General features: G+C 49.4%; 3 protein-coding genes across 3 annotated transcripts; 1 reads left to right on the top strand and 2 right to left on the bottom strand.

The window, feature by feature from the left end:
* Window positions 1–3995: 3995 nt before the first annotated feature.
* LOC106866516 (GDSL esterase/lipase At3g26430) lies at window positions 3996–5924 on the bottom strand. Its single transcript, XM_014900848.2, has 5 exons — window positions 5546–5924; window positions 5240–5452; window positions 4946–5115; window positions 4586–4856; window positions 3996–4495 (listed from the first exon to the last, which is right to left on the bottom strand). The coding sequence occupies exons 1-5, from the start codon at window positions 5808–5810 to the stop codon at window positions 4224–4226; spliced, it is 1191 nt and encodes a 396-aa protein (XP_014756334.1). The 5' UTR covers window positions 5811–5924; the 3' UTR covers window positions 3996–4223.
* Window positions 5925–6430: 506 nt separating this feature from the next.
* Window positions 6431–9908, bottom strand: LOC100833243 (GDSL esterase/lipase At3g26430). Its single transcript, XM_014899229.2, has 5 exons — window positions 9400–9908; window positions 7554–7766; window positions 7283–7452; window positions 6925–7195; window positions 6431–6845 (listed from the first exon to the last, which is right to left on the bottom strand). Exons 1-5 carry the CDS (start codon window positions 9647–9649, stop codon window positions 6577–6579), a joined length of 1173 nt encoding a protein of 390 aa, XP_014754715.1. The 5' UTR covers window positions 9650–9908; the 3' UTR covers window positions 6431–6576.
* A 2422-nt stretch (window positions 9909–12330) lies between these two features.
* Window positions 12331–14331, top strand: LOC100832930 (anthocyanidin 3-O-glucosyltransferase 2). The gene has a single exon (XM_003562750.4). The coding sequence runs from the start codon at window positions 12569–12571 to the stop codon at window positions 13997–13999; it is 1431 nt and encodes a 476-aa protein (XP_003562798.1). The 5' UTR covers window positions 12331–12568; the 3' UTR covers window positions 14000–14331.
* The last annotated feature ends 1891 nt before the right edge of the window (window positions 14332–16222 follow it).

Here is a 16222-nt window from a genome sequence, read left to right as displayed (position 1 = left end):
TCGTGCACCCCTCCATCCTCGAATTTCTTTCCCCCACCTGCGCCTCCTCACTCGACCCAGCTGCCACTCCCCCCCCCCCAAATCCCGCCGCCGCGGCTGGTCCTCGTTCGGCGCCTGCCGTCCCGCCGCGGGCCGTCCCTGCCGTCCCCGCCGTCCCCGACCTCGCGCGACCCCGCCGTCCCCGTCCCCGACCTCTACTCCCACGTCATCTGAGGTATTTTAGCCGTGTTATCTCCCTCTGTTTCTTTGCAATAATCTGTGTGGATTAGAAGTGATTTGTTCAGAGTTTAATGGTGTGGACAGTAGGGTTTTATTCTACGCAATTGTATGGATGATGATGAATATTTTCTATGTCATGTTTGTTTCATTCCGTTGTGTGAAAATAATTTGTTTTGGTTTCTTTAGATGGATGATTTGGCAAAAAAACGTCGTCAACTAATCATGAAAGCAGCCGGCCTTGGAGCTACATTGGGAGCCTACATGATTTTTATCTCAAGGAGAGCTAGAAACCAAACTCCGATGTTATTAGATCGTAGGATTGATATGGATATAGCTAGGGAATCTAACTTGAGATATATCTATCATTCTACCGACACAAATTGCTCAAATCAGCTAAGAATGAAAAGAGCTCCCTTTTTTCGCTTGTGCAATTTGTTTAGAGAGAGAGAATTATTGAAAGATAGTATTCATACTTCCATTGAGGAACAAGTAGCCATGTTTCTCCTGGTAGTTGGCCACAACACAAGGTTTCGAGCTCTTCAACCGATTTTTAAAAGATCTATTGAAGTAATAAGTAGGTATTTTAAGGCTGTGTTGTATGCTGTTGGAGAGTTACGAGGTGAGATGATCCGTCCTCCCTCCACTAATATACACCCTAAAATTCAGGAGAACACCCGCTTCAATCCTTACTTCAAGGTAACCTACTTTTATTTGCAAAACTCTATATATTTATCTCTTCCTCCCTCCACTCTTCATTCTTACATATTTATGAACTAGGATTGTATTGGAGCAATTGATGGAACACATGTCATGGCTAGAGTCCCAGCAAAAATCTCGGCCGCCTTTAGGGGTAGAAAAGATGGTAATACCAAAAATGTTATGGCTGCGGTAGACTTTGATTTAAAGTTTACCTGTGTACTTGCTGGTCTGGAGGGGTCAGCCCATGATACCCAAAATCCTGATCTTGTTTGACTTGTTGTGAGTTGATGCAACTTCAAAATCTATATCTTTTGTAATGCCTAGTATATTATGATGCAGACTTGGTTATTTGGACGAATTTCCTATGTTAGCTTTTATATATTTTGGTGCTGTTGACATGCTGAATTATGTACTGAAGTGAGCCTTGGTAATATATCATTTTGCGGTATTTTGGTGTTGTATATTTGCTTATGTTTTTTTTTGCGGGGACTACTTGCTTATGTTTTGAATTTATGATGTAATGGATGAAATTTGAATAAGTTTATGTGGTCATCGCAACCAAGTCACATCTTACTCACACACACTCTACCAAACAAAGTCTGAGTTCAACATGCCTAAATAGACACAGCCCACCAAACAACATCTCAACTCATCATATCTCAGCAGATACAGGCTGCCAAACACATGTGAAAATCTGAGCTCGACTTGGCTAGGGTCAGCTTGTATGGGATGAGATGTGAATTCTGAATTCACCTGGGCTGCCAAACACACCCTAAGTGTACTCCCCACGAGTGGTCCATAACCATGTGATGGGATAGGGCCTCTAGGTTGAGATGGATCCGGCTAAGAATGGTTGCCATGTCGGTAAGCTCTAAATATCGCGTGAGTTTGCATCGACGAGCTTGACCACCTTAATCCAGTTTTCATCTTGAAGCTCCTTGTGTTACCATTCAATATTTCCACATGATGATTCTGGAAAAAGCTTTGTGTGGCAATGGCGGAAAGACATCTGAATTTTCTTGTAGGCACAAAACAAACAAAGCAAATGTTAGGGTCATCCTACGGAAGTAAAGGTGTTTTTTTCTTAGAAACATCCAACTCAGTGATTCAACACACAAATATAATGATTATTGAATAAACTAAAACGAAAACCAACAACAAGATTCCTTATAAAGCTAAAAGTTCATCAAAATGCTTCAAATCAAAATCACTGTATCTGTCATCCATATATGGATATCTTTGCATGTCTCCGGTGATGGAACTGCAAAAGACCAGACATGCGCAAACTGGACCAACCTTATAGGTTTTGAATGGCCGCATGAGTCGCTCACCTCAAACAGTGAGAACCTAAGATCGGTAAATACACTATGACCGGGCACAAACCTCGTGCAAGGAAGGTTGTCAAATCGTTGATTAATTATAGAACGATGAGAAAGAAAACCAAAATAATGATAGTACCAACCGTGAGATGTACTCCGTGGAGTAGACCGTGTTGATGCCATCACAAAATTTGGATTGCAAGGAGGACTAAAGAGAACAATCGCTAGAAAAGTGACAAAAATCACACCATCAATGGCTCATTCTTCCCCGCGGTCGCTAGGGTTTTGGATTGCAAGGAGGAATAAATAGAACAATCGCTAGAAAAAAAAAGACATGCTCATGATAAAAAATGAAAATAAAAACAAATTGTGGCCACCCCATCACCAGCTGCTTGCATACCCTTCTACAACAATTTCATCGTTTGAGGCACTCCAGTTCAGTATGCGTTTCCGAAATTCAGCTTCCGACAGTACGTAAGAGCATCCACAGTGCGCCAAACCAAATTCACCAAAAATCTGCAATGTGGCACCGGTGTTAAATTCCCATCTTCTCCCTAGTGTAGCGAAATGCTAAATTTTCTTCTATGGGACCCACAAGGTAATAAACAAAACCCAAAAATCTGCACGTGCACTCTCCCTCTTCTCCAACTCTTCGCCTGATCGCACCTAAGCCCGTTGATTAGAGTTCTTTTACGGTATCCCGAGATAAATATAAACCGTCTATCCATCCAAATCTAACGGCTAATTTTACTTGGTACTCCAGCAAGAGTCCTATGGAGTACCATCTACAGAAACTAGAGAGTACCATGTTGTTAGGGGCAAAACCGTAATCAAATCAAAAATTTACTAAGTATTTAATTAATCAGTACTTTTGGAAACTGTACTTGATCGCTGGGTATCGATCAACCTTCAAGATAGAATCAAAATTCCTGCTAATTAAACCTTAATCCCTGGGCGAAGAGATGCGGCGGCCCGGCGGAGCTCCGGCACGGTGCACCTGTGAGCGGGGAGGGATCAAGGACGGTTCAGTCGGCGGGGCTCTCTTCTGAGGCTAAAGTCGGTCGAGGTGCAGCGTGCCACCGTGTGCGAGCTGGGTGACCTGACTATTCTGCGCCATCGCAACTCTAAGTGCAGGCACTGCCAGAGTAATTATGAATCTGAAGACAACATCTCGACTAAAAACCTTGCCAGGCTCTTGAATGTAACTAGTGTCCCTCTGTACGATTCACGTTTAGCCATTCCTCATCAAACATTGAATCAGATTATTCTCTGGTTGTGAGCAGAGCGCAAACAAAAAATAATTTGTGTAAATTAAACCGTAAGAAATCGTGGAGAAGAGAGAATAGATTGATCAGTGGTTAAGCGATCTAGCTATGGCTTCCTGCTTTCTCATTTTCTTGATCTGCAGTCGTCGACCTGGAGCGGCTGGCAATGCGTGCGGAGGGGGCAGCACACGTGATGGTGTGCAGATGGGATAGGCGTTGGGCCATCGGCGGCGTGCTCGGCACGAAGGGCGCGGCCGCGGTGCGAGACGGTTGAATAGGAAAGGAAAGCTCCAGCGCAAAAAAAAAGGAAAGGAAAGCCCAAATTACTGTGCGCAAAATCTAGATTACCATGTGCAAAATGTCTAAGTCACCCCTTAAATCGAACGGTTAGATTTACTTGGTACTCCTACCCTTCTCTATGGTACTGTAAAATTCCTCGTTGATTATTTTATTAGTTATTGCAATTTAGCACCGGAGCAAGTAGAAGAACAGGTTTCAAAATTTTCTGATTTAGCAACTGCTCACAATGTTAAAAAACGATTTATGTGCTCACCACTATTTGGCACACACCGTGAAGGTACTCGTAAAGTGCAAAACGCACCCCAGTTCCGTCGTGGCCATATGTACGCTCACTAAATTTATATGCTCATTTTCTTTACCAGTGTGGTTTTCCTCGTTACAAGTACAACTCACGAGTACGCATACACAACGAGGTTGCTCATCATCGCCCTTTGCCCTGGCACGCCCGCCTCAGCGGCACGGGCGGGTCAGAGAGAACGCCGTCGACGATCTGATCAAACACGAACTTGTTCCCGGCCTCGGTGAAGTGGATGCCGTCCCAGTTCACGCTCCTGGACGGGTCCTCGCACGACTTCCCCACCAGCACCGACGTGCCGTTCACCTCGGCCCTCGCGCCGCACCGGATGTCCCTGTCGAGGTTATACTCCCCGCCGCCGTACCCGCAGCACGCCCGCAGAGGAGGGTCCCCGAAACCTGCAAATTCCAAACAAGTTTAACTCCCAAATTTCCCTTCGATTTAACACGCAGCTGGCTAGTGTTTGCCGGTCATGGGGGGGATCTCACCGAGCTTCTTGGCCTGGCTGATGAGCTTGTACTTGGCGGAGTAGACGTCGACGTAGGTGAAGGCGGCGTCGGGGAGTGCCGCCCTGAGGCGGGCCACGGTCTCGTTCAGCCGCGCGTTGAAGAACTGGGCGCCCCTGTTCAAGGCCACGGAGCAGCCGGCGCCGTCCTTCTCCTCGGCGAGGTCAGGGCGGAACACCACGGCGTACGGCAGGCAGCCGAGCGGCGCCGTGTTGTGCACCCAGAAGTACCTCCCTCCAAGCCTGTACACGCTCTGCATGCTCCAGGCAAAACCGAATTACTAATAATTAATCGCCAGTTTGGCTTTGCACTTTTTAGAGTGCTGGGCGTGAGCTGCTGCACCTGGATGCCTTCGGCGAACCTCTCCATGACATCGGGGACGTAGGCCTCGACCTGTTCGGTTGTCATGTTGGTGAGGTACCCCACGGTGAGGTCGTTTTGGCCCATGTCGAAGGTGTACAGCGCCTTGGAGAAGTAGTCCGGTTTCGGCAGGATCTCCCGGTAAATCCCCCCTGCACGTGTATAGGGAGGAACAGCAAGAAGCAGAAGCCAAATTTAGTATCGATATCTAAATTTCTTTCCCCCATGGATACGATGGAACTGGATTCTGATTTGTGCATACTGTTCAGTGTTCACCTATGTTGCTGTAGACGAACTTGCTTCTGTTGATGAACTGTTCGAACTCCCAGGTCTGCACGACCAGCGAAATGGGGCTGTAGCCTTGCACGAATATGCTCCCGTTGTCCCGCCTGATCGTCGCGGCGGCCGTCGCGAAGTTGGCTCCCTGCGTGAAGTTGCTCCCGATCGAATCCAGGTACGCGCTGAGGTAACGCAGTCCCAGGCTCTGAGCTGCAGTGTGACAGTGTCAGGCTCAGGGACCAAACGAGAAAACTCTGTCAAAGTCAAAACACCATGGAGCTATGACCGAGATGATGCGCGAACCCATGAAGTCGATGGTGAGGCGGCCGTCGCTGTACCGGCCGGCGGGCATGCCGAAGAAGGTGCGGCCGTAGGGCGGCAGCACCGCGGAGAAGAGAGCCGACAGCCCGCCGGTGTCGGAGTTGGAGTCGCCGAAGTTGAATATCGCCGGGAAGTCGCATGGAGAATCGGAACGCACCATCGCGGAGAGTTGCAACAACGCCAGCACTAAGGATATCAGCACGGATTTGGTGGTCGCCATGGTGGTGCAGCCATGAGCCGAGGCCATTCCCCACTTCTTCCCTGTGTGGGTGACACTGAGGCAGGGACGAGGATTGTATCCTCCCCAGGTGAGAACAGTCGTCTGGCATTGGTGCCGTGTTTGACTGGTGCTGGACAGGGACGGGGAAGGCTTCCCTTTCCAGTGTTTCAGATCCGTTTCATAATTTCCATTGACCATGTACAGCAGCTTGTCATCCCAGACTGATCCGGGTAATCGATGAAATATTGCTGCAGCTTCTTCTTCAGAAAATCATGTGAGTAGGTTTCAGAAGCTGACATTTTTTGGATTAAATTCAGAAACTGACATTTTTTTGGAATAAATTCAGAAGCTGACATTTCAATGGGGAAAAAAGCGAGCAGGCCAGTAGGTTTCGGAAGCTGGCAATGTACAGCAGCTTGATATATGCCGCATTGCCGTCAAGGTTCCTGCAGAGTGCAGAATGACACGGGAACTGACGAAATACTGCAGCAACTTCTTCTTCGGAAAATGATGTGAATTGGTTTCAGAAGCTGACATTTCAATGGGGGAAAAAAGGAAGCAGGCGACGTTGACTCGTGACTAGTCTCGACTTGTGTGCTGGTCACGAAGCCATGCATAGACTGCACACGGCAGCATCAACAACTGTCTGAACTCTAAAGACACGCAATCTTATGTGATGTTTTCCCTCTTTCTCATGGAACAAAAGGACTCGAGCATGTTTCAGCAATGTACACTTACAAAAGCCAGCAACAACAGCGTAGCCAACCTGACCAATGATACACCCTTATATAGTTCATTGCCCTTTGCTTCGGCAAGCCTGTCTTAGAGGCACTGGCGGGTCCGAGAGCGCGCCGCCAACGATCTGATCAAACACAAACTTGTTTGCAGCCTCTGTGAAGTGGACGCCGTCCCAGCTCACCCTCCTGGACGGGTCATCGCAGGAATTCCCCACCAGCACCGACGTCCCGTTCACCTGTACCTTCCCGCCGCACCCGACCTTCTGGTCGAAGTTGTACCGGCCTGCACCGTGCCCGCAGCAGGTGAGCAGAGGGTCGTCGAAGCCTGACAGACAAACACGCCAGCCTCAGCACACTACACGCACCAGCTACACTTAAGCAATTGTTCAGTAATGGCGCATTACCTAGCTTCCTGGCTTGGCTGATCAGCTTGTACTTGGCGGTGTAGACATCAACATAGGTGAACACGGCGTCAGGATAGGCTTTCCGGAGGCGAGCCACGGTTTCTTTCAGCCTCTGGTTGAAAACCTGCGCGGCCTTGTTGTAGGCGACCGAGCAGCCGATGCCGTCCTTGGGCTCGGCGATGTCGGGACGGTGAACCAGCGCGTAAGGCAGGCAGCCGATGGGCCCTGTGCTGTGGATCCAGAAGTACCTTCCTCCGAGCCAGTGCACACTCTGCAGATAGATTTTCCAACCAGTTGTTCAGCCCTGGTCACGTAAGATACTAGTGTTGCTAGTGATGTATGTGTAGTGTAAGTTTACCTGGATAATTGATGTGAGCCTCTCCATGAGATCAGGAATGAAATCTACGACTTGTTCAGTCGTCATGTTTACGAAGTAACCAGCAGTGATGTCATTTTGGCCGATGTCGAAGGTGTAAAGTGCCTGCGAGAAGTACTCGGCCTTTGGCAGGAGCTCCCGGTAGATACCACCTAAACGAGAGGAAAAATAAACAGAACACAGATTAAGAGTGAAACTTGAATTCTGCTTGAGACCAACTAAGATGGACAGAGTTTGATCTAGTTATTATCACCTTTATTGTTGTAAACGAGCTGGCTTCTGTTGATGAATTGTTCAAATTCCCAGGACTGCACGTCCAAGGAGATGGGACTGAAACCGGAGAGGAACAGAGATGTGTTCTGTCGTCTGATCGACGAGCCAGCTGTCGCAAAATTGGCTCCCTGTGAGAAGTTGCTTCCCACTGAGTTGAGGTACGCGCTTAGGTAAGGTATTCCCAGGCTTTCAGCTGCAGTACCAGGGAGAAAGAAAAATTAAGAGTTGCACTCTGGCAACCTGTAGTGATAAATTACTAGTAATTTGATTTATGTTTCTACCCATCACTGCATATTTCGCGCTTAATTCACTGCTTTCTACTGAGCCAGTGCCCCAGCGCATCCATTAATCATTCAACTCCACGCAGAATACTCAAGGCAGATCATGCATAGATATTATAATCATTGCATGGCATATACTCTCTTCGTCCCAAAATAAGTGTCTTAAATTGTATAGATTCTTATACAAACCCACGTCAGTTATTTTGGGACGGTGAGAGTATGTGATGCCATCATGCTGCTCACGTTTCATTCGAAGCCCCATTTTTCTTTTTCTAGCAACCCATCACCTCAACCTTTTCCGGAGACTGGACACCATCAAACTACTGCCCCCCCTAAACATAATGCTTCTTTCTGTCACTCATCTCAAATCAGCATCCCATTGTTGGAAAGAAAATCAGCATCCCATTGTCGAAAAGGAAAATCAGCATCCCATTGTTGAAAAGGAGAATCAGCATAGGAAAAACCTTCTTTTCTGGGGGGGATTAAAAGAGGGATTTCATATAAACAACCGGCAATGACAACGTGCAGTTAACTAAAACAGAAGCATACGAAAAGCTAAAAGAGTAGTTACATGATGGTGGTATTCTCCAGCTGTAACCCAACACACACACACACAAAAAAAAAAAAATCTTCCCCGTGAGGATCGCGTGGGCAACCGGCGCAGGGGTCGTGTCGATCATCGAAAGATGCTTCGCGCAAGTTACTAGCCTTTCTGTCGGAATTGCAGCGAATAAAAATCACCAAAACGGGATCCTGTCTGTAGGCAGCTACAGTTACTATATCTGATACTGCAATCGATTGCGTTCCGGGTCCCCGGATGGACGGACGCATGGGCGTTTGGCATCATTTGCCTCGGGGGCACGGGCACGGATGGGTCGCCTGGCTGTGGCTGGCTCTAGTTCCAGCTAGCCGGCCGGAGGAGGAGCCAGAACGGAGCAGCACGAGAAATGAAATTCAGATACTCTTGGAGCAGAAAAGTCTTATTCTGGTTGGTGCTTTCAAGAGACATCCCTTCTTTTCTTTTTACCCTACGGCAGTCATTCCGTCACTTGCCCCAACAGGCAGTGTCAGAGAGTAAAACTAACAGCCTCGTATTTGCAGCTTTCTCGCAAATATATACACTTGTTAACTCTGGTCGGCACGACGTACAAAGGCTACTGCCAATGCACAGCAACTGCCTGTCCATGTCCATAAGTTTTGTAGAGTGAGTATTTTCTTAGTAGTAGAAAATGTTATCTTTTCTCCAGGAATTTGCGAGTTGTGTATTCCATCAAGAACTCTGAAAAAGACGTGTGTCTATTCGTTGTTGACTGCACACATGGAACGAATTAAGGCCACGTTTACGAGCGTTTACTGGCCCCTGCAAGTATTGAAGGCGGTAGGTTTTGGTCTTACTATCAAACCCGTGGGCGGCCCTACGTGCAGCCGTGCAGAAAGACCAAATTAAGAGGGAAAGCCAGAGAGCGAGAGGTCTACGGAGTAGGTAATAAACGACGGTGATGTGAAGGCGTGACGCGTGAAGCGCTCTAGCTTGTGCGTACGTACCGATGAAGTCGATGACGAGGCGGCCGTCGCAGTACCGGCCGGCGGGCGCGCCGAAGAAGGTCCTGCCGTTGGGCGGCGGCGCGGCCCCGAAGAGGGCCGACAGCCCGCCCGTGTCCGAGTTGGAGTCGCCGAAGTTGAACACGGCCGGGAAGTGGCAGTCGCCGGCCGCGCCCGCAGAGACCTGCAGCAGGAGCAGCACGAAGGAGAGCAGCCCGGCGGCGGCGGGGCCAAAGTTGCCACGAGACGCCATTCTCGTATTTCCAACCCGCAGCACGCGCGTAGCCGGCCTCGTATGCTATAGGTGAGTGTTGGCCAGGCGACGCCGGGAGAGCGATGGGAGCGAAGTGAGTGAGTGAGGCACTGGCCTGGGGGACGCCCGTTGCAGTGGAGTGGAGGTGGGGGCTTTGAGGAGGACGGGACTCTGGGAGGGGATGGGTGGGTCGGCGGATAGGGATGTGGGCGAGAGGCGGGTGAATGCTGAATGAACCCAGTGGCGTGGCCAACACTGTTGGGCGGGGCCGACTGACTGCTGCCTGAGATGAGACGACGACGCGGTGCCTTTTTGGAACGTTGCGGCGGAGACGAGCTGCGACGCGGCTGTTGGCGCGGCCGCGGGCTCATGGGTGCGGGACGCGAACTCACGCGAGAGGGGTTTGTTTCAGTCCTTTTCCACACGACCTTTTTATCGGCCGGATTCCATAACCAGGGCAACGTACACGAGGAGTTCACACAACACGCCAGAAAGTTCTCAGGCTGCACACGCATTTCTGAACACACGCAAGGTTCCAAGCTAAGATTGAAAAGTAAACAGCTAAGTGCAGCAAAACGCTAATTATAGGCGATGCCAAGGATCACCAAGTTTTACAGCCTTCCCAGATCAGACGTTCGGAACAACCTCCAGCAAATAACCTTCTTCTTGAGCTTGCACGCTTAGGCCCCAGGTTGTATGTCATCTCCCTCCTCGCCATGTTCAGGTCCTTGGATCCGCGCCAGGTCCACCCTGGCTTGGCATGGATGATGCTTCAGCGCCTCTGCTTCCATGGACTAATCTGTTTTTTCAGTCCGGGTGAGGTGAAACACAGAGTAACAGGGGATAATGGGCTTGTTTTTATTTTGAGGGGTTTGTTTGTGTGTTGCTTTCAATAGTCGGAAATGGATACAAAGTTGTGTCCAATTGGGCCCAGGCAAGCAAGAAAGCCCAGGTAAACAGAAATAGGTTCGATCTTGAATCTTGTCTTTCCCCAACCTGCAACTTCCTGAATTTGGCACCCTTCCTAATCCCGGTCACTAATTGCTACCGGAATCACATGCCAGGATTGCTGACGTGGCTGGGATCTTTGAGCAAAGCGAGCCACGTGGACTGGTGGGTCCCCCAAGTTGCTCCCAACGGTGTTTCCTACGCACGTGGCAACCATCCACCGATTATGTTCTATCCCCTCCGTCATTTGACTTGCCCGAAAAAAACAGAAACCGAAATCACCAGTGATAATCTCGTCTCCGTCCCTGTGTGAACTGAGGGGGACCATGGGCAGCGCGATGGAGGCATGGAGCTGCCCCGTGCCCTCCGGTCGTGGTCGTGGAGCCGTTCCTTCCGCCGTTGACCCTCCTTCTGTTGTGGTGGTTCTTGCAACCGTGGACAACTGGGCATGCCCGGATCTGAAGGCTGGAGGCATACTATCACCGACGGCGCTGCATGTCTAGCAGAAATTGCTTAGTTAACCCGTTGATTGATGCATGTGCTTTATCCTCTCTGTCTCCGAATCTTGTCCCTTAGTTAAGCAATTTGTTGTAGCTAGTCAATGTAAACAAAAACAGAGAACCAAAACCACCCTGCGCGTGGAAAGCAAAATCAATCTCGTTCATGCAAAAACAGATTCATCTAATCTACTCCATATTTGAGTACCTTCCTAATTAAATTGATTGATTATGTAATCATCTTTGATTTTGTGCATATGCCTGATAGATACGAACCGTATCAAATCAAGAAGAGAAGGAAATCAAGAACATAGAAGATGCGGCCGTTGCTTGCAGAAGCACCACAGGGATCTCCACGGCGTAGGCACTGCCTCTCCCTCCCCTTCATCTCAAGTGACCCTTGTGTGCTCGGGCTGACGCGTCCGGATCGGCACCGTCCTTAGATGCGGCTCAATAGCCACATGCGACGACCCGCCGGCGAACCCTCCTTGCGCCGAGGAGACGACATCGGCCAGTCCCTGGTGGCGTGACGTCCAGGGGCGGGGCCCTCCCGAACTCCACCGGCGGCGGCAGCGTGAGGGAACAGGAGGAGTCGCGGGAGGGAAAGGAGAGAATGGAGGAGGCGCCGAGGCGACCAGTTTGACCAGTAGTCGGGGAGCACAATGAAGTTGTGGGACCCACTCTGCGCCACATCGGCATTCCCTGTTTGGCAAAGCACGTTTTAGCAACTAGTGGCCAGGATTAGGGAGTTGAGGGTGCCAACTTCAGGAATTTTGCAGGTTCAAAATATACTTTGCTCTAAAGTTTTTCAGTCCTAACCTGAATAGTGAAAGAATAGAAGATTCAATCGTGCGCTTTGGTTGGCGAACCAAACATCCAAATCTGGTACTACTGCATGAAATTCAAGAGGATTTAAAAGTTGTTCCTGAACGGCACCACAGGACACCACATAGCCACGTAAGAGGTTCCTGATCCAAGAAAACACTAGCACCTACTGATACCCTCGCCATAATTGCTGTTTTGTTTCACATGCAAATTCATCCCGCAACGACCTTTTTGATGCGGAGCTTTAACTTCCAAAAGAAGATCCACTGATATGATGCTACGGGTAATTTTTTAAGCCTGCACGAGCGCCCAATATTATGCCAGCAGGCAGCAGATCTAGAAACCGTGAGAGCGGCAACCATGAATAGTTTGGTCATCTGTCGTTGTCTCCCCCGGTCCAGTCATTGCACCTGACCACGACGCATCTCGATCCCGTATTGAAAGGTCACAAGAGAAAGTGGTAGCTGCGCATCAGTAGCAACGGCGTTACTCACCGTAATATATTTCCCACCTTCACATGCAGTCAATCACGCGTACCTACCCCTTTGGTCCTGTGCAGCCGTGCATATAAACCAAAAGATCCATTCATGTCCATCCAGAAAAAAAAATCAACAAAGGAAGAGCAGCGAGCCAAAGCAGAAGACAACAAATGGCAAAACCGACCGTCGTCCTGCTACCCGTGTGGGGCGCCGGCCACTTCATGCCGATGATCGAGCTCGGCAAGCGGATGCTCCGGTGCAGCGACGGCGCGCTCTCGCTCACGGTGCTCCTCATGCCGGCCCCGACGGCCCAGGCCGTCTCCGACATTGCGGAGCACGTGCGCCGGGAGGAATCCGCCGACATCCGTTTCCACCACCTCCCGAGCGTGCCGCTCCCGGCCGACCACACGGGCGTCGAGGAGTTCATCTCCCGCATCGTGGAGTCCCACGTGCCGCACGTCATGTCCGCGGTGTCCGCCCTGTCCTGCCCCGTGGCCGCGCTCGTCGTCGACATCTTCTGCACGCCGGCCTTCGACGTGTCCTCCGCGCTCGCCGTCCCGGCCTACGTGTACTTCGCGTCCGGCGCCGCGATGCTGGCGCTGCTGCTGCGCTCGCCGTCGCTCCACGAGGAGACGGAGGCGGAATTTTTCGATGATTCCGCGGTGTTGGACGTGCCCGGGCTCCCGCCGGTGCCGCCGTCGTTCCTTCCCGCGACGATGCTGGACAGGAAGAAGTCGACTTACACATGGTTCGTGTACACCGGGAGGCGTTACACGGAAGCCAGCGGCTTCATCGTCAACACGGCAGCCGAGCTCGAGCCGGGGGTTCTCGCCGCCATCGCCCCGACAGTGTACCCAATCGGGCCAGCCATCTCATTCCCAGCCGCTGCTGAGAATAATCCGCAGCCGCACGAGTGCATCCGGTGGCTCGACGCGCAGCCTCGTGCCTCCGTGCTGCTGCTCTGCTTCGGGAGCAAAGGGATCCTGAGCACGCGGCAGGTGCACGAGATAGCGCACGGCCTGGCACGCAGCGGGCACCGGTTCCTGTGGGTGCTGCGTGGGCTGCCGCTGGACGCCACGCAGGGCGCGCGGGAGGCCAGGGACGCGGACCTCGACGAGCGTCTCCCGGATGGGTTTCTGGAGAAGACGAAAGGGATAGGGCTGGTGTGGCCCAAGAGAGCGCCGCAGAAGGAGATCCTGGCCCACGCCTCCGTGGGGGGCTTCGTCACCCACTGTGGCTGGAACTCGGTCCTGGAGAGCCTGTGGTTCGGCGTGCCGATGCTGCCGTGGCCACTCGATGCTGACCAGCATTTGAACGCGTTCACGTTGGTTTACGACATGGGCGTCGCCGTGCCGTTGGAGATGGGCGGGAGGCAGGAGCCTTACGTCGAGGCGGCGGAGCTGGAGCGATCCGTGAGGTCCCTGATGGGGGGCGGCGAGGAGGGGAGGAAGGCGAGAGAGAAGGCCATGGGGATGAAGGCCCTGTGCCGGAAGGCCGTCGAGCAGAATGGCTCTTCTTATGTTTCGTTGAAGAGGCTCTCCGAGGATGTTCTTCGAGGTGCGGTGCTGCCGAAAAATGAGCCTGATCACTTGTCAAAATAACCCAAACCGGCCGTGTTACCCGTGCATTTGTGTGACCACAACACATCCTTGGTTATTTGGGCTCCTCAGTTCGTAGGATATGCACTGGTGTTGGTGCCAATGTGCCATGAATGCCGTTTCGCGTGGTCCTTAAATGTACCTGCAAAGCCTCTTATTTTCTAGTTGTATCTTTTCTATTATTGCATTGAGTTGTTGTGAGTTTTTTTTTTTTTTTGAGGAACAGTTGTTGTGAGTTCCACCTGTGTGGAACCCGGTGTTGAAATTGGATCCTTTATTACACAGATTGTTTCGCAGAAGTTTGAAGAAAGTGCAATGCGTTTTGAAACCTTGAACCACTAGTCTGCTGTGGCGTTTTTGCAGAAGTTGTGTGCAATCTGATCCTTGAGATTTTGGTTAACCTTATTCACAAAATACTCCGTAGTTAAGATGAACCAAAATTAATCTATGTGGCGTCTAGATCTGGGTCGTACTTGTGCCTGAACTAATGAACTAATGCCACTTGATGTGTACTTCTAGTGTAGTCTTTACTCGTGAGATATTTAAGAACGAAAATTTTTCAGTACTGATCGGGATGGATGGTACTATGGGACGAGCAGCTCATCGAGGATCTGGATGTAGCACAGCTGGATTTCGGTGTGTTTCTGACAGAGGTGCCACGTGATATTCCAGAGTATCCTTTGACCCTTCTTAGTTCAAACAAACGAACTAGTCACAATTTTGCAGCTCTAATTTCTGATTTTAGGACTTCGACATATAAGCTGATGTAAAATCTCAGTGTGGATGAAGGACCGCCATGCTATATTTTTTCTTCGAAAGTGGGTACACCGGGACTTTGCATCAACCGTAGGTACACAACCATCATATTTCAATGGCCATCCTCTAGCTACACTGCTACAACGGATGGGATAATTTAATCTATATAGATGAACGAAGTGGTTTCTTGTTCTCCTGTTTATTAATTATACAATAGATAGACGTGGCAACCTTCAAGAGTATATGCAAGATTTGTGTTGGACCTTCACTCTATAACTCGTAAAATTGTGATGAATTATTTCATTTATTGTTTAGTTCTCGGCCGAAGAAAATGACTACAGTTATGTTTTGTGAGCAAATGGTCGGGGCTTGGGAGGGAGGGATGAATAAATATGGCCAGGAAGCTGGCCCTGAATCGCAATTAAACGAAACATGGTAGTGATGTGTAGTTCTCGAATTTGCTTCGGTTGGTACCAAAGCATAATTTTGAAGAAGGAAAAGATCCCACAATAGAAAAAAGGTAAACGATTCAGATCGCCAAAATAAAGAGCCTTGAGTACTAGAAGAAAAGCACCTAGATCTAACAAAATTAAATGAATACCCAAAATCGTAGTCATTTTATTTCTATCGGTTAGTTGCCCATTTATATTGAACCTCTCCAGGAGAGATTTCCACCCCCTTGAGAGATGATTTGCTGGAAGTGTCGGTCAGTGCTTTGCTCTACGTGTTGCAGGATGTCGATTGAAAACTTACATGTATGATGTTTTCCTTGTTTCATGTGTCTTTCTGCATAAGATTCCTCAAGTTAGACTGGTTCTTGTGTTTTGCGCTCTTAATAGGTGACACCTTTATTTACCACGGTTGCGTTGGAAATGGTTCTTTGTGCCCACATTAGCCCCTATAGAAAACACCGTCCTCCCTCCATGTCTCGTTGGTGAAATCAAGACTTTATGCAAAGTTTATTGATCTTTTAACTAAGACTTCGTTTGACATTGCGGTGGATTATCATAATCCCGTTTTCTTCACCCGCTTTTCGCCGTTTTCGTGTTTGGCTAACCAATTTTTCCTACTTCCGTGTGTATTTTCTCATAACATATATATTATAAAAATAAGTTCAGCACAATATAGTTCAGCAATGCCAAACTGAGCCTAAGTTGATTTTAAAGATACTTTCGTATGGCTTTTTAGGTTACTTGATTATGCCCTTATTCCATTTCAACCGAAGGTAAGCATGCTTGGTTTGGATCCAAATTTGGTATGATAAATGTTTGGCTCACTACGATTTTATCCATAAATTGATTAGTCTTGGTCATGAGCGTGCGGGCAATGGTTGCCAAACGAGAGTGTCTATTTCTCGGTGGACTTAGAGATAATTATTTCTCAGTCGACAATCATTGCCATCAGATTTAGTTTTTCTTATTATTTTCACTTGCATGACTTTTGCTCAAACCTAGATGGTTAAATCAGACG

Source organism: Brachypodium distachyon, chromosome 1 (genome assembly GCF_000005505.3).
Source record: "Brachypodium distachyon strain Bd21 chromosome 1, Brachypodium_distachyon_v3.0, whole genome shotgun sequence".
Taxonomy (NCBI): Eukaryota; Viridiplantae; Streptophyta; class Magnoliopsida; order Poales; family Poaceae; genus Brachypodium; species Brachypodium distachyon.
Note: the sequence above shows the minus strand (reverse complement) of the source record. Positions and strands in the feature narration are given on the sequence as shown.